The sequence below is a fragment of the Panthera tigris genome, chromosome C1 (genome assembly GCF_018350195.1).
Source record: "Panthera tigris isolate Pti1 chromosome C1, P.tigris_Pti1_mat1.1, whole genome shotgun sequence".
Lineage (NCBI taxonomy): Eukaryota > Metazoa > Chordata > Mammalia > Carnivora > Felidae > Panthera > Panthera tigris.
This window is the reverse complement of record NC_056667.1, coordinates 147,422,283-147,443,426: the sequence shown is the minus strand read 5'-3', so window position 1 is coordinate 147,443,426 and position 21,144 is coordinate 147,422,283. Positions and strand designations below refer to the sequence as shown.

Sequence of the window (21,144 nt, the reverse complement as noted above, 5' to 3'; positions counted from 1 at the left end):
TGGAGCAAGTCACTTTAATTTACCAAAGTGGCAAACTGCAATTGCTCAAAATGACATTCATTCCTGTATGACAACATTTAATACTCTCTAAAAAAAGTTCCCTAATTGCATGCATAATTTTAAATTACTGTAATTTGTTCAAGATTCTGTGAAAACCTTTTTTTTTTCTTGAAAGATAAAAGAAACAGAAGGATAATGGAACGCCTTAAAATTCTATAACCAAGTTATAGAATTTTGAGCACAGTGTAGAAGCAGATGACACTGGAGTTCTATAAAACAAAGTAAAGACAAATAACTCTTAGAATTGAAAGTATGTTAAAAGTAAAGTCTATGATCTCAGGAGGGTCAAGCTCATTACATTCTTATGCTGTACCTTTTAATTTACTGTCTTAAAAACATTTGTATTTAAAAACCCTGTATTTGACAGGGTATAACGCTTTCCATTTACTTTCCTCCACTTTAAAAGAGGAACTTCTGGGCCCATAATGCACTGGTGAAAACAGATATTGCCGCATTTTTATTATTTCTTTCTTCCTCAACATTATAGAATTTTATTAATTATGGAGAATTCAAAAGATATACTTTTAGCTGAGAGGAAAGATGAAACCATGTTATTGTAGTAACCTCAACTCTCATTTCTATAAAATCTAAGTAAAACAAAAACTCTTAATATGACTTCTTCACTATGATCAACCCTGTCATCAGCAGGAGAAGTTCTTCTTAACTACTAAAACCAGCTTCTCTGTAAAACATGCATGTGGGTTCAGCCTGGACACAGCACTCACACCGAAAAGTCTGGAAACTGGGGGAGTGGAACAAAGCACAGGGTTCTTATGAGTGGCTCTCCACTGCTGCTTTGCTGCGAGGTGCCCCGCCAAGAGGGGAGTCAGGCTGAAATCCATTAAGCCTAGGACCCTAACAGTGGGCTGAGTCTGCCCGCAGAAGGCTGTGCTTTTATCCTTGCAAAAACCCCGTCTGCATCCATGGGGGAGCAGCGGCCTTTCTCCAACCAGCACCAAGGCCCTGCATGGAGCACCAGGGCTCTAGGGGAGCTGCTCCAAAGTCGGGGGACTCCCATATCCTTTATGACATAGGGGCTCCTCTGTGTGCTCATTCTACCCTCTCTACCAGGAAGCCAGAGGAGAGAGAAAGGAAGCAGAACTATGTCTACCAAGGAAGCGCTCTGCAAGGTCCACACTCCCAGACACACAGCTGAGTGGCAGGTGCTGAGGATGGGGTGTGCATACAGTGGGGGAGAAGAGGTGCAGGAGTCCCCCAAGGGCACTCTTTCCAGGTAGGTCTGATGAACTGAAGTGAGGAATAGGGAAGAGAGATGCCCAGAAACCTCCAGGGCTTCGAAAGTCCTTCCCTGTATGACCACTTGCTTATACTCACCCTTGATGCTGCTGAGCAGGCAACAGGTATGATTGTGTTCATGGAGGTGTTGGAAGGGGAGGACCTGGCTCCTTGGGAAACTGCCTCAGAGGTTCTGTATGCAGCAGGGCACGTCAGGGCCTGGGGCTGAAAGGCCTGGAGTCCAGCTGACATATCGAGTGGAAGGCACTTGTGATCTTTTTACTACATTGCATTGGACAGGATGGTTGTATGCTGCTGGAACATAAACCAGTAATTCCCACAATCTTTGTGGGAGTTAACCCTCCTGTGTTGCCTTAAAAGACACTTGGCCTTCATGTGTTTTAGATTCTCAGACTTGCTTAAAGGAGGAAGGAAAATTGACTCTAAAAAGCACAGCAGTGCACTGTGACATGACAGCCACTGATCAGGAGGGAAGAAGCTCCCGGCCCAGTAGCAGGTCGACCCCCCTACACTTTCCACCGTCATAAATGCACACGCAAACACAACCTTTAGTTAACACATTTTCTCTGTGCAACCATCGCTTTGTTGTCACTCATCACTGCTTAATTTCCTATGAACCATAAAGAGATAGTCCAGATTAGAGACCCAGGACAGTTTAAAAATCAATTTTCCCTAGAAATCTCCCTTTGACCTTTGGTTTCCTTTGTGAATTGCTTCCTTATCACATCCTCTCTTAGACAGTCCCCACGTGCTCACATGGCAGCCCACGTTTCCCTGCCCAGGAAAAAGCTAAACTTCTACAAGAAAACCAGTAATAGGGCATTCAAGCCTGTGCGATTTATATCGGGGGGAAAAGCATCATTAGAAGCTCCACCAGCTCCTGTGGCTGCCACATGGTACAGGGGACAGCGGGGCTGCTGGAGGAAAGGTGGTGGGGGCTGGGGCCCCAGCTTTCCGGGCAAAGGGTGGCTCACCTTCACATTGGGGGTGTAGAGATTCCTGAGAGAGGCGAGGGCGGCAGAGAGGCCCTCAGTGCTGTACCCGATCCACAGGGCTTGGAGGTGGCTTGAGGAGATTCCTGTCTTCTTACTGAGGCCCTGAAAGTAATCAGAGATAAGTGGGCCTCATCCTCTCCTTTCCCAGCTGTGTCAGGCTGAAAGGGGTAGGCCCGGGAGGGTGCAGACCTGCACTAACTCAGGGAAATGCCGAGGCACAGAGAACACTGGACATGTAAGCCGTCCTTCCCACCCTAAAATCAAGAATCAAGGAACTAGCCCACCCTTGCTACATACACGATGCCTGAGGAAAGACATGGCAATGAAGACCAAGTTTCTTCTTATAGAAGCTCTCCAGTCAAAGGAAGAATAAAATTTGGAATATCACCATCCTGTAACCCTTAATGTAGAGTCCAGGCAAACATCAGTAGTGACTGATAATACCCCACTAAGAGAAGCTAGCATGAATTCCTTACCTCCTGATGGAAGAAAAACCCTACAGACGTATAAAGAGTTAAGTATAACTCTAAAGTAATTGTGACACCCTGCAAAAACAAAACAAAACAAAAACAAGCAACAACCAAACCCGAACCTGATTAAGCCTCTAGATACAACTAGCAAATGACATGGGGCGCCTAGGTGGCTCAGTTGGTTAAGCATCAACTCTTGATTTCAGTTCAGGTCATGATCTCGAGGTTCACAGAGCCTGCTTGGGATTCTCTCTCTCCCTCTCTCTCTGCCCCTCCCCAACCTGCACTCACTCTCACTCTCTCTCTCTCTCTCAAAAGAAATAAACTCCAAAACAAACAACTAGCAAATGACAGGAAATCCAGAGGAAAGAGAACCATGTTAAACTAGACCATGAAAAATAAGACCGCGATCAGAAAATCCAGGCTGTATGGAACTACACAGGTCACGTAGCTCACGTTCTTCAGCAACTAAATAACCGAGAAACAAAAGGGAACGAAAGAAATGGAAACTTTAGGTGAAGAGGAACTTTTTAAAACAGATGTTAAGGGGGAAAAAATGGGGCTCATGGAAGGCTCTGAGAGGGTTGATAAAGCTGTTGAAAACCTCCAAAACCAAACACTCAAAATGACAACAAAACTCTTCTTCAAGGTGGCGCGTCTCACCTTGAAAATGTGTGCCTTCAGGATGTGATGGCCAAGCTCCATGGTTTGCTGGCGATTCAGCTTGCCCTCTTGTCGAGAGAACATGAATGCCAGGAGAGCGTGCCCATTCCTGGAACAAGAAACACAAAGCTTAGGAACAAAAGACTCCATTCCACGAACTGTAGGCTCTCAGGTGTGAACATCTCCACACGACTCTGGACTATTCTCCTGGTGCTTCAGCATCGCCAAAGAAAATGGGTCAAAAGTTGCCTCTTTATAAAAGATGGCCAATGCTATTTATTCTTCAAGTCATTTTAGGGCTTTCTCTGGATTCCCCTATCTCTGTGGAGTGACCCAGAAAGAAGCTCTAGGACAAGGCAGGTCTTTACCTTTGGAACCATCCACTCTCTGTCCCTAATCCATCATTCTTCACCTTGTTTATTTACTTATGTCTGTCACAAAAATGTCAATTCCATGGGATTAAGGGTCTTGCCTATGGCACATCAATAGGCATAATACCTAGCAAATGCCTAGCCCTTAGCAACCACTCAGATATGTATTTCTTGTATGGATGGATGAACAGAGGGACAGGTGGAGCAGAACCATCACTGGACCTGGCATTCAGGTCTCCCCCCTCAGTGTAATCACCACTGGGAGTAGACCTGGCCAAAGGATAAGACCTGACAAAGAGAACAAAACAAAAACCAAGCCATGCAAAGCAACAGCACATACTCAGAAATACCTAGAATTCTAGGCTTGGATGGAACACAGTTCCTTACTGGGTGGAGAAAACTAAGATGTACAAGCAGACTTGCTGTGTCTGGGCACATGGTGGACATTCAACTGACACCACCAATTAACTCCTCACTAACCCTTTCATGAAGAAGCCATCCTACCCATCACCCTCTCCACATCTGCAAGACTCATTCCGTCTCCTGTGGGATCCATGCCTCTGTCTGAGCCAATTTGTTTGGGAAAGATGTTAGGGGCTGCTTATTCCAACAGCAATGACTTCTGTACAACGTGAATTCTTTTCATTTCTATCAATCTGACAACTCTGAGGTGCTGGATTTTCTGTTTTGTTTTGTTTTGGAGGGAATGCAGGTAATGGTGGAGAAAAGGAAGCATTATGGGAAAAAAATGCATTCTCCCAAATGTTTTCTGGGAGTTACTAATCTAGATGAGTAAAATCATGCATCATTTAAATAGTGTTTAGCTATCCAACTGCCTGCCTGTTTTTCAAATAGGTCATAAACTATGTTAGAGATGAAAAAAATCAAGGCAAGTAGAGACCAAGAGATTGCTTTTTATACTTCAGGGGAAGGCATGACTTAAAAACATGCTGACACTGAGTGCCTTGTCCAACATCTCATAAGGGATTAGAGCTCTTCCACAAGCACACAGTCTGTACTTCTTTGCGCACATTCCACCTCCCATACCTCAAGCTTGGGTTTTCCCTCTCAGATGAGATTCTCCCATGTTCCCACCCTTCCTGCTCCCTCCCACCTACCAGCGGTCCAGGCTCTATATCCTCCCTAGTTCCCTAGTCCCTAGCCATGGGCAGGTCCCAGGGTTCAACCTGGCTCACATCTCCCAGCCATAGCCTAAGCCATCCTTAGTCTCCCAGTCTGCTGAACTCAATGGCCACACCAACTGTGTCCACCACAAAGACATACTAGGCTAAGTACCATGGCTACACCCCTAATGGGGAAATGATCATGCATCCTTCAGTGGCTTCTAGTGATCTCAGCTAAGCACGTGGCCTCCTGCCTAAGGAGACAATTCATGTAATCACTAGATAGCTGCGTTCCATTCCTCTATATCCCATTTACTTTTCTTCCCTTCCTCCTAGATCCTGCAGTGCTTTCTAAGGCTACCTGCACTTATAATTCTGTTCATTATATACCAGATGCAGAAACTTAGCTGGAATTGTTTCACTAAACCGTTCAATCCCGCAAACCACTAAACAGTTTGTTTACATGAGGAAACAGAGGCCTGGACAGGTCAAATGATTTGCCCAAAAGATCAAATAGCTGGTGAACAACTGAGAAGAGATTTGAACTGCAGTCTACCTAATGCAAGCACCTATGCTCTTTATCAGTGCACCATGATTTCTCATTCATTCACTCATTAACATCCACCTTGTAACTAGCAGCATGCTTGATATGGAGGATTCCACAGGGAACAATGTGAGGTGCTTCCCTGGAGGAGCTCTCAGCTACCAGAGGACTATAAACAACATTCAGCAGAATGGTGCCATGAATCACCTCAATGGGAATACAGAGGAGACAAGTGGCCTGTGCTCTCTGCCCCTATCCCCTCGCATTTCCAATGTCTCCTTCTTCATGGATCAGGTTTCCCCACATTAACCCCACACTTTCCAACAACACCTCCAACTCCTGTGTTTTAGAAAAAACAAAACAAAACAAAACAAAACACCCTTTCCCCACAAACAAACCCAAACCTCTCCACCCTTACACTTCTTATCCCAGAATTTTGGCGCTCTCCTCTTCCATCCCTCACAGCTGGATGGAAGGAATCTCTAAGAATGTGGGACCTTCCTCCTCCACTGGGAAGCCAAACTCCCTCTTAGTTATCATCTTCCTTCACCTCTCAGCAGCTCTTGCACCCCAACCTCCTTCCTGGAATTCTGCTCCATACCCCAGAAGTCAGAGCTCCCTTTCTGCTAACTACACTCCCTCATCAGGCCCCTCCATCACTTCTCCATGAATGATGCCACATCTTCACCTCTAACTTCCCCACCATCAGACTTCCCCCCCACTTGAACAGGCAGTTCTGCCAACCCCACCAGCTCAAGCTGCTATAAGCAAAAGGCATCTCATGTCCTGCAACACGTGCTCCACACCTCCTGCTTTTCTTACCCTTCCTAAGAACAGTGCCACTCCTAGCTTCTATGGCTTAACACCCTGATGTCCTCTACAGCTCCCCCTTCTCCTTGACTTTGCTTATAAGGCCAAGCTGTACCCACCCATCTCATGTTAGCAGAGCCAGTCTCAACCCCTCTGCATCCCGAAGCCAGGTCCACCAAGTCCCTGCTGCTGTCACACAGGTTCTCATGGTCCAACCCTCCACACTCCTCCCAATGTAGGTAGTCTGCACTTTCGACCTGCTCAATTGAGGGCTCTCCAAAGATGACTGATTAAAGTCTATTCTCCCTAGCACATCCTTCTGTTAAGTCTTCTATCCCATGACAAAAGCTCCAGCCAAACTAGGTTTGTTGTTGCCAAAACACAACCTGCCATTTGACATGATGACTTGGACAGCTCCTTCTGTCTGCAATAGCCTCTTTTCCACCTACTAAAATCCTATCTGTTCATTCCTCAAGTCCATGACATGACAGCAGACAGGAGGCTGCTCAAGATTTTAAAACTCCTGATGCAACCCTAATGAACTGGTGGATCCGGGAAATAATCATCAGGCCTCCGAGAGACATTAAGACATTGTGTGCCTCCTGATGGAAGCAGACCTACTATCTATTAAGTATCCTTGCAAAAATTATTTTAAGATAAAATCTGACCAATTTCAGGAAATAGAGGTGATAAACACAGTAAATACCATGAGAATGCAATCAGCAAAATTCAGATTATGGGAAACCATATAGGACAAATTACTCAGTTATTCTTTTTAAACAAATAAAATGCAAGGACAAAGCAGAAACAGAAGGAGAAGCAAATCTATAGATTAAAAGAGGCACTGTAAAATGCATTTTCATGATCTTATCTGGATCCTGATTCAAAGATACTAGAAAAATATGAAGGAAGTAAAGAAATTTGGTCACAGCTAAATGTGTGATAATACTGATAAATTAGTCTTAACATTTTAGGTGTGGCAATGGTGTTGTGGTTAAGTGTGAAAATGTCTTTTTGAGGTACATAATCAGTTACTTGGCAAAATGTCGTGGTATCTACAACTTGTTATCGGCAAAAGATGACAGATGTAGTAAATATTGCAAAATGTGAATTATGTTTCAGTCTAGGTGATGTGCATGAAGACTTTAAGCAAGTTACTCCTCTTTTTAATTCTGCTCCTGTAATTCTAACATAAGGAATAATGAAAACAAAGAAGAGAATTCTATTCCTTTCCTGAAAAGCACCAAGACATGCACAATAGGTTGCTTTATTTATAAATAACCCAGAAACAACTGCAAGGCCCCACAGTAAGGGTAAAGTACACCATTATTCACCTACTAGGAGGTTTGCACACCCATGAAAAATGATACTTTGCTAAAATTTCCAAACTGCTTGCTAAGCTATCCATGATGTGTAAGCAAAAAAAAAAAAAATAATAATAAAAATAAAAAAAAATGCAGGATAGGAATTTTAATATAGAAAAGATGATTTGGAGAATGTTTAAAATGCATGGAAAGAGACAGAAATAAAAAGTGAGATGTCATTGACTCTGGGTATTGGGTTCTTTTTGCTGCTTCTCCCTAATTAAGGCAAAATTACAACTAATTAGGGTGGGAAGAGAAATGCTGCCCATTGTTCAAGGCCCAGCCCAAATGTCCTCATGTATGTGAAACACTTTCCAAAAACGGTCTTCCCTAGCTGGAAGCCTCCCTTTCCTAAAGTCCATGTGCAGTGTTTTCTTCCCACATGGTCACTTCCTCCCTCACTTGCCCCCTTGTGTGGGAAGCCCTTGAGAGCTGGGCCCTTATCCCAGGACTCTCTGAATCTGCCACAGTACCCTGCATGTGGTGGGCCCGCAGAGACTTCTGCTGAAATGCATCCAGTAGTGTCCTTTCACCAGCCTTGTCTGCTGAATGAAATTCCAGAACTAAAGGGGTCTTGGGTAAATACTGATGTGCACAATGCCAAATAGGAACTCCTTATACTTTGCACCCTGGATGTCTCTCTTGTCCTGGTCCAGTCCTGGTCCTACCCTGGGTAATTCCCCACACATGCTTCTTGGAACACATCAGCACTCAGGAGCCCAACATTTCGGGTACACGTCTGCTAGTCACTGCACAGTGAGCTCTGCTCCAGGCTGCATTACCTCAGTGCTGCCCACCACCCAAAGCAAAGCGAGGCTTTACAGTGACTACAGTTCAACTTCCTCTGCTTCAAACCCTAGTGACAAATCTACATCCCCTGTTGAAGTTTCTCAACTTGTTTTTATGTTTCTACAAACTCGACTGTAGCCTATCTTCCTAGAAAATGATCCAACTTGGCTAAGTATGTCAAATATATGGTACACATATCACCTCGTTATTTACAGTCTCGCTAAATAACCTGGGAGTTACAGTTTGTTGCCTCAAACCAGACTCAAAAGAACACATTTTTAGCCTGGTGTTACCTCAGAAAACAACAGTACCCACAACATGAAACAGCCAGACTCCCATCTGGTCAATGTCAAATCAGTACTCATGGGGAAGAAGGTGGTACAGCTTACAAATGCTTATTTCACCTCTTCATTCCTGGACCCCAGCATCTGGTCACCTGGCCAGTTCAGCTCATAGGGAACAGTTTAGCAGCTTGATGGACCTGGTACCGAGTCGGGGGCAATTATGACTCACAGACAGCAGAAACCATTCAAGACAACAGTGATGCAGGCCAAGGCCAGGGCCAGGCAGAAGTAGTAGACAAGAACCCACCCTTATAGAAACAAAAGCATCTGCACCCTCAAATTCCCTGACCTCTCACTCTGACTAGCATGAGGCCACATGAGAGGCAGGCTTACCGCCTTCCCTCCCCTGAGCAGTGCAGAGAGCGGAGTCTTGGCCCCACCCTGCTGAGACTCCTCAGTGGAACCTTCCACTCCCTAGATGCAGCTGCCGCAGGACCATCTCATAAATGGGGCATCTGAGGTCTGAATCTGAAGCCTGCTGACCCCAAGCCTGTTACACTGCACTGAAGCACAAATGCAAATAATCACAACCAGCTGTGATCACTGCGCTCCATTTGGGGCCTACAGGCATATCTGATCCCTGGGACAAGATTCTGTATGCCCAAGAGGGGCAGCAGTGATGCTAGGGGTCCAAGACAGTGCACAGACTCAAGGTGAGGAAGCTGAGCTGAGAGTGGCTTCTGGAGAAGCCCACTGTTCCCTGGAGCATGTACCACACTGTGACTCCCATAAAGGGGACCAAGGTCTAGAAGAGAATGGACAGCGAAGAAAGGTCACCAGGCATTGCTCAGCTTCTCTCTCACTGGATGTACTCGCAAACAAATTTCTAGCAATTAAAGGATGGAAGTTTTTGTTTAGCAGCAAGGTTTTCCACGGCCCTCCTGAATTGTTCATCATGTGTTGCCTTTCCATTGAGAAGGGTGAACTGGAGAGGAGGGGAAAAAAGGGTGAATTGTGTTTGGAACCCCTTCTCCAATCGCACGTTAGACTCCCTGCAAACAGCAGACAGGAAGCGGCCTGCCATACCTGGGCTCGCATAGGAAGGCCGTGTTTTCACCATCTGCTCTCCAAACGAGCCACTCCCGGAAGGACGGGTGGCAGAACATGCGGGTTTTGTCTCGCCTCTTAATGAGGAAGCAGGAGAGAGCATCCATCCTCTGCTGGAAGTCCTCCCATCCCTGCTCCCCTTGTACGTGGCCCGCGTTAATGGCCTGAAAGATCTGCTCATCCGTCATGGGGTGGAGGGATGCGAGGGCCACGTTTAGAATCGGAAGTGCTCTCTCGAAGGCGGACTGGGTCATGAACTTCATGTTGCACTGCAGCAGATAGAGCTCAGACAGAGACACGGGGACCACCTTGTAGCTGGCACTTTTGATGACCAAATGTCCCCTCTGGAAGAGGTCCAAGGTGAGTTTGAGATACAGGTAGGAGCCAAGGCTCCGCAGCACCAGGTGGCTGCTCACTTTCCCAATAAGGGCGGCATCGGCCTTGCCGTTCAGGGAGATGTTGCTGAGGATGTCCTGGCTGCTGTGGACCCTGTGCTGGACGTAGGCATGCAGGTCACTGTGAATGTCTTTGTTGTCCGGAAAGTCATCTAAGGAAAGCTTGACGAATGGCAGCGTGCTCACAATTTCCTGTGGAAAAAAAAACGCCAAAAACCCACAGAGTCAGTCCACAGAGATTTCTTTTTTATGTCAGCTGCATTTCAAACTAGATTCACTAGTTTTCTTTCAAGGAGGATTTTCATGGATTACAGGGACTCATTGTTTTGTATTAAAACATGTAATAGGATAAGTTGAAGATAAAAAGCTTATGTGAAAGAAATCCTGATGCGAGATCGAATCAGTAATGGCTTTCCCGAGGCCCTCATCTGAAGACTCAGAAACGAGCAAGAAGTAAGAGCCCCGGGCAGACAATGGCAAGCCGGCCATTCCAGCACAGGGGCAGTGAGACCCTGAGGTGACCCAATACTCATAATCCTTACATTGTGCAGAGGTTACATAACAAGGACAGACACAAACCAGCACTGTGTATCTAAGAACACGGCCAGACACCGAGATAAGAGGCATCCCTCTCTGTGCATCAGATACTGGGACTGTATAACCGACAGGAAATCTGAAACGGCCCCTGCCCCCCGGCAGGCTATACCGCAGCCACAGCATGCCTTAATGAAGGTGCCGTACTTCAGGATAGCCTGCTAGCTTTTTTTAACTGCTGTTCATTACAAGTAAACTTTTAAGTTCAAGTATAACATACAAACCATAATTGCACAACGTCATTAATTTTTACAAAGTTAAATACATCTGTGTAACCAGCAGCGAGAAACAACGTCACCAGCTCCCGGAAGCGCCGTGTCCCTTTCCATCCCACCCCCATTCGAAAGATAAGCACTCTCCTCACACCTAACAGCAGAGAGGAGTTTTTGGTTTTTTCTTTAAGCTAACCACCATCTGGGGCGCCTGGGTGGCTCAGTCGGTTGAGTGTCCGACTTCGGCTCAGGTCATGATCTCTCGGTCTGTGGGTTCAAGCCCCACGTTGGGCTCTGGGCTGACAGCTCAGAGCCCGGGGCCTGCTTCATATTCTGGGTCTCCCTCTCTCTCTCTCTGCCCTCTCCCACTCATGCTGTCTCTCTCTGTCTCTCAAAAATAAACAAACACAACCACTATCGTTTCTGAAGAATTTGACCCATGTCCTCACTGAATATAATAATTGCAGGGGGCAGGCTGAGTATAATCACTCCCATTTTACATGGATGGTAACCGAACCCTGTGAAAATTTAAACAGCTAGTACAGAAAATATAGGACTCCTGTTCCTTTGCTCTATCGATTACCAAATTCCGCTTACTGTGTGATAAATGACTGCAAAGGGTATAAATCAAATGGCCATAAAAACAAATGTCAAGTGAGGCTGAGGCCTAATGCCACTTTTAATGAGAAAAGAAAAGAACCCAAATGCTATTTTTAAATAGACATCATCACAAAAGGGCAAAAATCAAAATCTAAGAGTAATGTCTTTACTAAAAAAGGACAGGGGTAGAGGGAAGAAGTCAAAGGTTGGTAAGATATAATTTGGGTTCAAATGAGGGGAAAGATGAGGAAAAAAATTTTAAAAAAAAGCATTTCATTTCACTACAAGTGGAATCTTATGTTGAAGTTTTATGAAAAAATAGACCTTATTTCAGAATTGGCCTTAAAAATCTTTTCTTCCTTGAAAGAAAGGAAGAAAGAAACAACAAGACAGAGAAGGAAGGAAAGAAAATAAAAGAAACAAAGTCCCACTGCAATTCCACACAAATAACTACAGGAATAACTTTAAACTCCAGTAGATAAATTGAGTTACTTCCAGGGCTGGACTCTTGTATTTTGGAAGTGCAGGGACAGTGCAGTGCTAAGAGGAGACTTTCCTGACATCTTGATTCATGGAAGGTAAAAAGGTCAGAGTTTCACTCATTTGGGGCTTTGTGGACTAAATATTTCAAAGTCCTAATGTAGTTTTCAATTAAGCAGCTAAACGCTTTTTAACAGTTTATGTTGTTAATCACTATAAATTCTGGGTATGAGGTCTTGGAAAGAGACTGGAGAATTCTTTCTCACCTGAAAATTTGCTCTTACAGTCACAATCAGCTTCAACCAGGCAGGAAACTTAGAAATAATTTTGGTAATAAATGAAGAAAGCGTATCTCCATAATCAGGCTTATGAAACTCCGCTTCATTTAAGCCATCTATCAAAATAATATATTCTTCTTCAGGAATTTTCTGCTCTAAAGGATAAAATAATTTTTTAATTAAGAAATTATACATTTCTAGAAAATGGCACCACCCAGTGAATTTTAGTGTTAGGAAAAGCTAAAAAGGTTTACATATTGCAGAAGAAATGGTTTTCAGAGAAGCACATTTTCTATTAAATTTATAATGAAAACCAGAGCAGACAGCCAAGAGAAAAACAAATCTTATAAAACAGTTTTCAGAAACATATTGCATTACACACATTAGCAGGATCTCACCCATGGATATGATACAGTTAGCTCTTCATACACTCCTTTCACTGGGGTGAGCTATAGCTAAGATAACTGGCATATATGGAGATTAAATCTGGAAAAGATGCTAGGTCCTCCCCATAGAATCCCCCCTGCCCTGCAATGGATGTCCGGGAATGAAAAGGGACCCTCAAAAGCCAAGCATCTGGCCCAAGGCACGCAGCCAGCCAGTGGTGAGAACCTCACTTTTACAGACTCCTAGAACAGGGCTCTTTCCCACAAGACTGAATCTAGTTTTCCATTTATTAGCACCAACTTTCTGTCCAAGAAACTGAGGAGAAATGAGGACAGATCTGTTTCCATCCCAAAGTGCTATGGAGGCAGGTAAATTAGCTTAAAAGGTGAGGAATGAGGAGGAGAAAGGATAAGAAATGAACAGCCCATAATAGCATTAATGTCCCCTACCTTGTCGAGTATTTCAAGGGCAAAAAAAAAAAAAAAAAAAATCAAATGAACACTTCTAGAAAAGCCTTTAGGATCAACTCAACTGAGCACAGCCCCTGAAAAAAAAATAGCTGGCAAGTTCTCCAATCAACCAACTTGTTCCCCCACTAGGTAGGAATATAAAATATGCAGGCAACAGTTTCTAGGGCATAAGTCATCTGTATAACCTATGGTTACAAATTAGCTACTTTGGAAATATTCAACGGGGAGTGAATTCTTTATTGGAGGCATTTCTTTCAAAACTACACCATTCAAGAAGCAAGCAGGGACCCTAGGGAGATGGTCCTGAGTAAGGGAATGAGCAGTGCACAGATTCACCCACATCCTTGCCTGGTGCCCACCCTCGCCCCCATCCAAGTGCTTCTGAGGACCGTCCCGGGGACTCTGGACTAGAGAGAGAGGGTATGGGTGGCTGCTCGGAAGTACCGTTTCTCAGGCTTGTGAGCGGTTCCAGCACTCCTCTCCTGAAGGCGGCCACTGGGTCCTGCACGCAGGACCGGAGGCTCAGCATGCTCTGTAGCTGGGGCTCCCTGATCAGTAGGTCCCTGTAGGCGGCCAGCTGGTGGGACCGGCACAGCAGAGCTGCAATGCTGTGCACGAACTCGGGCACCAGGCACGTGTACGTGTTGTCAGCTTGGCAGTAGTGGTAGGCCACGACCTATGCGGGAAGCAGAGCCGTCAGCACCCCTCTTGACATGCTCCCTCTGTGATCTCAAACACATGCGATGCCCCCTCTGCCACGGGAATGAAATACGTTGTTTCCATTCCCCAACACTGAGTCATTATTTAGCTTAATTGTTTCAGTTATTCTTTCATTCATTCACATGGTTTGCCAAGTTCTGGGCAGACTCTTAATTGCAGCCGCAAATCCATCTTGATTAGCACTAAGATCAGCACAAGGTACTCTGTATCAAAAATAATGAATAAGCCTCATTCATAAAACCTAAAGCCAATCCTGGCTTAGAGCATCTCTGAATAATCCCAATGTACTCAACATCCAGAAGTGCCACATTCACTTCATTCCTACTTTCAAAACAGCAGCATTTCCTTGGGAAACTCATGTGCTGCTCCCCAAAAGCAGATAAAGTTGGTGGCTAGGAAAGTGGCTCAATCAGTTGAGCATCCGACTTTGGCTCAGGTCATGATCTCAAGGCTTGCTGAGTTCGAGCCCTGCATCATGCTCTGTGCTGACAGCTCAGAACCTGGAGTCTGCTTCAGATTCTGTGTCTCCCTCTCTGTCTGCCCCTCCCCGTCTTGTACTCCGTGTCTCTCTCAAAAATAAATAAACGCTGGGGTGCCTGGGTGGCTCAGTCGGTTAAGCATCCGACTTCAGCTCAGGTCACGATTTCACGGTCCGTGAGTTCGAGCCCCGCGTCGGGTTCTGGGCTGATGGCTCAGAGCCTGGAGCCTGCTTCCCATTCTGTGTCTCCCTCTCTCTCTGACCCTCCCCTGTTCATGCTTTGTCTCTCTCTGTCTCAAAAATAAATAAACATTAAAAAAATTTTTTTTTAAATAAATAAATGCTAAAATTTTTTTAAACATTTATTTATTTATTTTTAAAATGTTTTTATTTATTTTTGAGACAGAGAGAGACAAAGCACGAGCAGGGGAGGGGCAGAGAGAGGGGGAGACACAGAATCTGAAGCAGGCTCCAGGCTCCGAGCTGTCAGCCTAGAGCCCAATGCGGGGCTCGAACTCACAGACTGTGAGATCATGACCTGAGCTGAAGTCGGACGCTTAACCGACTGAGCCACTCAGGTGCCCCAAACATTTATTTATTTTTGAGAGAGAGAGAGCACAAGCCTGCACACACATGGGTGCATGCATGCAGGGGAGGGGCAGAAAGAGAGAGAGAGCGAGAGAGAGAAAGAGGGAGGGAGGGAGAGAATCCCAAGCAGGCTTCAGCATTGTCAGTGCAGAGCCCTTGTGGGGTTTGATTCCACAAAAGGTGAGATTATGACCTGAGTCAAAATCAAGAGTCAGACATTTAGCCGACTGAGCCTCCCAGGCACACCCACAGCTGCTTCTTTTTCCCAGACAGGAGGGCCAGCAGCCTAGCTCAAACCTTTAGTCTCCTCCCCGCACACACACCTGACACCGGAGATATTCAACAACACCAGAGTTTGAAGGACCAAAATCAGAAATTGCCAAATGTCTGCTTATAGCGTGAAGAGACACATATGAGAGAGGTTCCTTCCCAAGCACTGAAGGGATAAGGACTGTTGCCTTTGTTGGGATGGATTTGAAGGGGCAGCAGGCTACTCGTTAGAGTCCAAGGAAAGTGCCAGGTGCAGAACTGTCCTGGGAGAAGAGCTCTGTAGATGTATGGAAACTCTGATACATTCCCACATGAGAATACAAGGAGGAACAGGGAGTATGAGAAAAGGAAGGTGAAAAAAGTAAAAATGTATGTGTGCAAAGTGCTTTCTGTTCTCCAGAAGGGTCTGAGTGCCTGCTGTTCCCAGAGCTCCTCACAACCCTGCCTCACCAGGTGTGGTTCACAGCTGCGGACTGCACACAGGTTAAATGCCTCACCAGGTAACAAGGGCAGGCAGTGGAAGCTCTGGGATTAGATTCCAGGTCTGTAGACTCTTAAAAGCAAGTGGCAAGAGTAGACATGGCCAATTTGGAACTGTTGTGTGACTTCTGTTTTAGATTAAAATTATCATCCACACTCTGAGGAAAGCTGATTGCTCTTCCCCTTTGCCCTAGAAAGATGAGCTGGAACACAGGAGGACCCCTAAGCTTGTAGAAACCACCAATAAGACAGGCAGCACCCCGGTCTATGTCAAGCACCGTGTCTGACCGAAGAAGTCTGTCAGCCCAACAGTGGGTCATGAAACCAGTCTGGAGCCACAACAACTTGTTTTCATTTCATAATGTTGGTTATATAAGGCTGCGAGAATACCGTGATGCTTTTGCTTCAGTTGTGTGTTGTGAGTACGTGCACAGGTCTTCTGGGTAAAATATATCTCTTACACAAAGTGGTTTGAAAAATCACTACAGCAGGGTGGCTTTGAAGTCTGCACTATACTCTTCATCTCAGATCGCTCTTTTCTGACTAGAGGACTGTCGCCAATCAGTGGCGGGAGCTGCCTACGCCAGTGAGGAGCAGCTCTCACCCGAGAAGGAGAAGCAAGGAGCAAAGATCTGGGGCAAAAAACGCCTTCTTTTCAGTCCCCTGCACCAAATTCACCCTCAGAGCGTTTCCTCTGAATCCAGGGGCATTCCTAGATGCCCCTGGCACCATCCACCTCATGCTCCCCAGCTCTGCCTGCCCCACCACTGCTGCCCAGGGAGACCCCAGCAGGTCACTAGGAGTGAGAGACGTAACTGTTCTAATGCACAGGGTGGCTTATGAACTTGTCACAGATGCTGAGCAGATGGAAAATTTCAGAAGGACCCTGATGACCATGAATCTATCAAGAGAAAGTCAGCCAAGTCTCTTTTTTAACCTCACAAGAAACCTCTGACAGAGGGATGCAGGGAACCAAAGTCCCCAGGCAACAGAGAACAGGCGTGGTGAACTGGATCACGTTCAAGGCTCCCAAGTGAAGGACAGCACATGCTTGTAAGGATGGATTTGTGGCACCCGTGATACCACCTGCTACTTTGAGGAATTCTTTCAATCCATTGTTTTTTTAATTTTTAAAAAATTTTTACAATGTTTATTCATTTAGAGAGACAGAGTATGAGAAGGGGAGGAGCAGAGAGAGAGGGAGACACAGAATCCAAAGCAGGCTCCAGGCCCTGAGCTGTCAGCACAGTGTCTGAGGTGGGGCTCGAACTCACAAACCATGAGATCATGACCTGAGCTGAAGTTGAGCGTTTAACTGAGCCACCCAGGCGCCCCTCAATCCATTGTTTAAGATGAATCAAAGTCCCCTGCCAGTGTCTGGAGATATTTATTTTCATTAATACCTTTTACTTGGAGTACTTGATCACTATTTTATCAAAAGCTACCTTTTTACATTAAAGAACTATCTCTGTTTCAAGATCCCTTTTTCTATTCCTTTCTCAGAAGCCAAACTAACAAATCTTGTTCTCTTTCTAGAAGAGTCCCCTAGAGCAGGAGCAGGTTACCTTAGAAGCGAGGTATTTCACTGCGTCCTCTCTTGGTCTCTGGTTCTCAGGAGTATCAGACCCAGACCCAGGGGGTGTTTTGGTCATGTTGGTAACAACTGCAGAAGAGCTCGGTGAAAGCAACGGAGTGAAAGGAAGATCCTGGGAGGAATCCGAAGCTGCCGAGAAAGAGGCCAATTTCATCATTACAACATCAGAATAGGGGTATGATGAGATAGTGAACGGATTGCTTGAGTAGACCCAAAGAGTACTTTAATAGGTAATGAGTGAACAGCGTTCCAAATGCAAAGGTCCAAAGGAGAACACAAAGTGTCCCTCTCAGCCCTGCCCCCCATACACCCAGATACCCTCCCCAGGAGCAGTGCTCTTTCTGGTTTCTTTTATTTTCTTTATATAAAGTCTTTTTGCCATATATATATATATATATATATATATATATATATATATATATATATATATATATATATAAATAAACTTTCATGGCTCACTGTTCCTGTTCACCATGTTAGAGACACTTTCTTTTAATGGGTTTACTATACATACAATAAGATGCAATTACTCAAATATTGGCTTCTATTTTAAGTTAGTTTTTATACTATGAGTAAACCCAGCACAGAGGACAAAGGCTGTGGAGAACAGGGTACAAAAGAATTGTGCACAGACTCCTCCTGGCTTTTTCTGCCAGGAGCTGAACCCCCTTGATTTTAGGACCCGAACTCTCCAGGGCACCTGATCAGGCCTCACAGGCCCTACAGCTGAGACAAGACCAGAGAAGGCTGTTCTCATCCCAGGTGATGGCTTCCTGGGTGCCAGGATAGATGGAAGGGTTCAAACAGGTCTCCCAATGTGCTGGCAGACCAGGTACGGCAGCTAGAACAACTTGAGGAAAATGGGGACTGTTTATCCCACAGCAATGTCCCCCCATCTACCTGACACGAATATCATAAACTAGATGAGTGGTTAAATATGCACATACTTTTTGGTGGTGAACTGGGGCTGCTGGAAGCAATCTGCCTCATGCGGCTTCCGTGGCAGCTAAGTGCCACCAACTTAGAAATGATTGCGGTCTTCCCAAAGCCCACGTTTCCAACCACCACGGCTCCTCTATTTTCTGTCAGTTCTGTGTTCCTCAAGTTTTCTTCTATCTGGTGAAAGAGCCAATCCCTTCCCACAAACACAGAGTCCGTTGTTATGCTTGGTACTTCAAACAACAGGGGTTTCAACAAAATGTCCTGTGGCTTGTATGGAGCAAATCGTGCTTAGAAAAAAAAAAACAAAAAACAAAAAACAATCATTATTTTAGAAGAATGTCATAATTTTATACACTGATATACTTAGTATTAGCCTAAATTTAGGTTTACCCTACAAGGAATCCGTATTTCCAGTCTGGTTCTATGAATACTTCTGTAATACCTCATTTATAATCCCCTGTTGGTTTTACAAAGGGTCCTATTAAAATGACTTGCTACTTCTTTAATCATGACTCAGGGCAGACACCAGAGGATTAGGAAAAGGGATTCAAGTGGCCAAACCAGGCCTCATCGGTTTGTCTGAAACAGTGTTTAAGATAGGCTCCTTCTACTACTGTGTTAGTAAAATGGAAATGTTTTCCTAGAGACGGGGCCCCAGCTCTCATCTTGGTGTGATGATGATTGGCCCCTTTGGCAAGGTTCCCAACCACCCGACTGTGTGTTACAGGTAGACTTAAGAGGTGACCAACAGCCCAGGGAAATGAAACAAAGCTGACTCTTTGTTGGTCACAAAAAATATCCAGTGAGTGTTAAATTACTCCTCATTCCAAAATAATATACTGCAGAATTATTTTCCAACTCCAGAAACGAGTTCATCACATATTTTAAGGAAGAAGTCCCAAACCACTAAAGGACGGCCTCCTAGCACATTTAACAAACTTTTAGCACACACACACAATTCACGTCATGGTTTTAAATGAGCTGGCTTAAACGCTGGTTATCCCAGATCCTCAATGTTGAGTGAATGTGCTCATTATATCCATTATCCCAGCAGATGCAAAGATAAGTACCTTTAACTTCCTGTGCCCTACCTCCGGCTGTATTGTGCCACGGCAATCTAATTGACGTTCGAAGAGGGGCATTTCTCTGCCCGTCTAAATAACTCAGATCCTCCAACTTGGTTGAGCTTGTTGCTGTAATATTAAACTGAAGTTTAGTCTTTTCAAAGTTGATTTTAATATCATACCCAAACTACTACAAATTATAAATTACTAAGCAATTCCGTTCAGGCTTTCCATTCACTTCAAAGTAACTTTAGTTTTGTTTGCCCATCCCAGCTTATTTTTCCAGCAAGGAGTTCACCGAAAAGTGGCAAAAACAAGTGTCCCTCATTCTTAAAATTGTGCTGCTATGGTTTCCAGAATTCTCCATTATTCCTGGAAAGACACAGACTTCACCAACAATTTTTATGAAGAAACTTGACCATCACGTGTCACTCAATACAGCTGCAGTACATACTGCAGACACAGAGCACGGTCCCAGAGGTCTTTCCCTGCAATTCTGGACAGCCTTCTGCTGTTGCTGGAATCCCAACCTTGTTAATTCAGGGAGCAGATTCTGCTGTACAATTCCACGGTGCTCAGAACACTAACAGTCAGCTCAGGACAGTGAAAGGAGCCATGTGGATTTCATCAGAAATAAACATTCCTAAGCTTTACATTTTTATGTATATGTTATATGCTATTTTATGTGTATTTTTAAAAATTCTAAAAACAAGTAATATTTACCTCTGATCAAATCAGTAAGTCACACCACACAGGTACCAGTTAAAACACATTAAGGGTCTATGCGAGCATACATACAAGTTCGATTATAAAAACAACCAATACGGGAGGGGAAGGAAAAAAAAAAAAAAAAGACGTTAGAGTGGGAGAGAGCCAAAGCATGAGACACGCTTAAAAACTGAGAACAAACTGAGGGTTGATGGGGGGTGGGAGGGAGGGGAGGGTGGGTGATGGGTATTGAGGAGGGCACCTTTTGGGATGAGCACTGGGTGCTGTATGGAAACCAATTTGACAATAAATTTCATATATTGAAAAAATAAATAAATAAATAATTTAAAAAATAAATAAAAAATAAAAACAACCAATACAAAATAATGTTGCTAATTCTTAGCAAATCTTAACAAATACACAGTATGTTTTTACCCTAAAAGAAAAAAAGAAAAAAAAAAAAGAGCCTCCTCTTATTTACATATATATCCTAGGTCACAATGAGAGAATTCTAAATAGGATTAACCTAATTTGTTTGTGCGTTGAGTGACCCAACATTAAGATACTGCTGATCCTACACGTACAATTCTCTTCCAGGATAATAAAATATAGGCATCATTTGAGGGCAAATGAGTGGGGAACAGGAGTTGCATTCTAAGGGCAAGGGCTTCTAAGGACTGGTAAAATCATTAGCGGGACCAAGTTTTGAGGGAGAGAAGTCAAGTTGGGCCATCTGTCTGCCGAAAACCTTCTGGCTGCACAGCATCCAGCCATTGACCAGCACCATCTGACCAATCTGGGTCCTCCCCATTTCCCCTCCTGGGGCTTTCATCACTGTTAGCACCACCCCCTTCATTCCATTCAATAAGCACCTGGGTGGCTCCAAGGCCTGGCTCTGTGGTGGCATGTCCCCTCTTGCCACGTTCCCCAAAGAGCAATCCACCCCATGCCCTACTCACTTTCCCAGTCCCAGGAGAGACATCTGACGCCTTGACTTCACAACAACATACACGTATACTCCTGGATCCTTCTGGTGTATATCCACA

General features: G+C 44.7%; 1 protein-coding gene and 1 long non-coding RNA gene across 8 annotated transcripts in view; one reads left to right on the top strand and one right to left on the bottom strand.

The window, feature by feature from the left end:
• The window catches only part of TANC1 (tetratricopeptide repeat, ankyrin repeat and coiled-coil containing 1), a 238,939-nt gene that overhangs the window by 39,135 nt on the left and 178,660 nt on the right, over positions 1 to 21,144 (bottom strand). For 5 of the 7 annotated variants that reach the window (XM_042994515.1, XM_042994522.1, XM_042994518.1 and 2 more), the window contains 8 exons: positions 19,397 to 19,519; positions 18,332 to 18,613; positions 17,356 to 17,513; positions 13,699 to 13,930; positions 12,386 to 12,552; positions 9,818 to 10,425; positions 3,446 to 3,554; positions 2,292 to 2,414 (listed from right to left, as the gene is read on the bottom strand). In XM_042994515.1, coding sequence (XP_042850449.1) covers positions 2,292 to 2,414; positions 3,446 to 3,554; positions 9,818 to 10,425; positions 12,386 to 12,552; positions 13,699 to 13,930; positions 17,356 to 17,513; positions 18,332 to 18,613; positions 19,397 to 19,519 — 1,802 coding nt within the window. The remainder of the gene's footprint in view (positions 1 to 2,291; positions 2,415 to 3,445; positions 3,555 to 9,817; positions 10,426 to 12,385; positions 12,553 to 13,698; positions 13,931 to 17,355; positions 17,514 to 18,331; positions 18,614 to 19,396; positions 19,520 to 21,144) is intronic. The other 2 variants (XM_042994519.1, XM_042994520.1) reach the window with 1 other exon arrangement.
• On the top strand, positions 639 to 19,994 carry LOC122240931. The gene is made up of 3 exons (XR_006220735.1): positions 639 to 1,294; positions 17,406 to 17,559; positions 19,664 to 19,994. It is a non-coding gene; the product is annotated as an uncharacterized LOC122240931 (long non-coding RNA).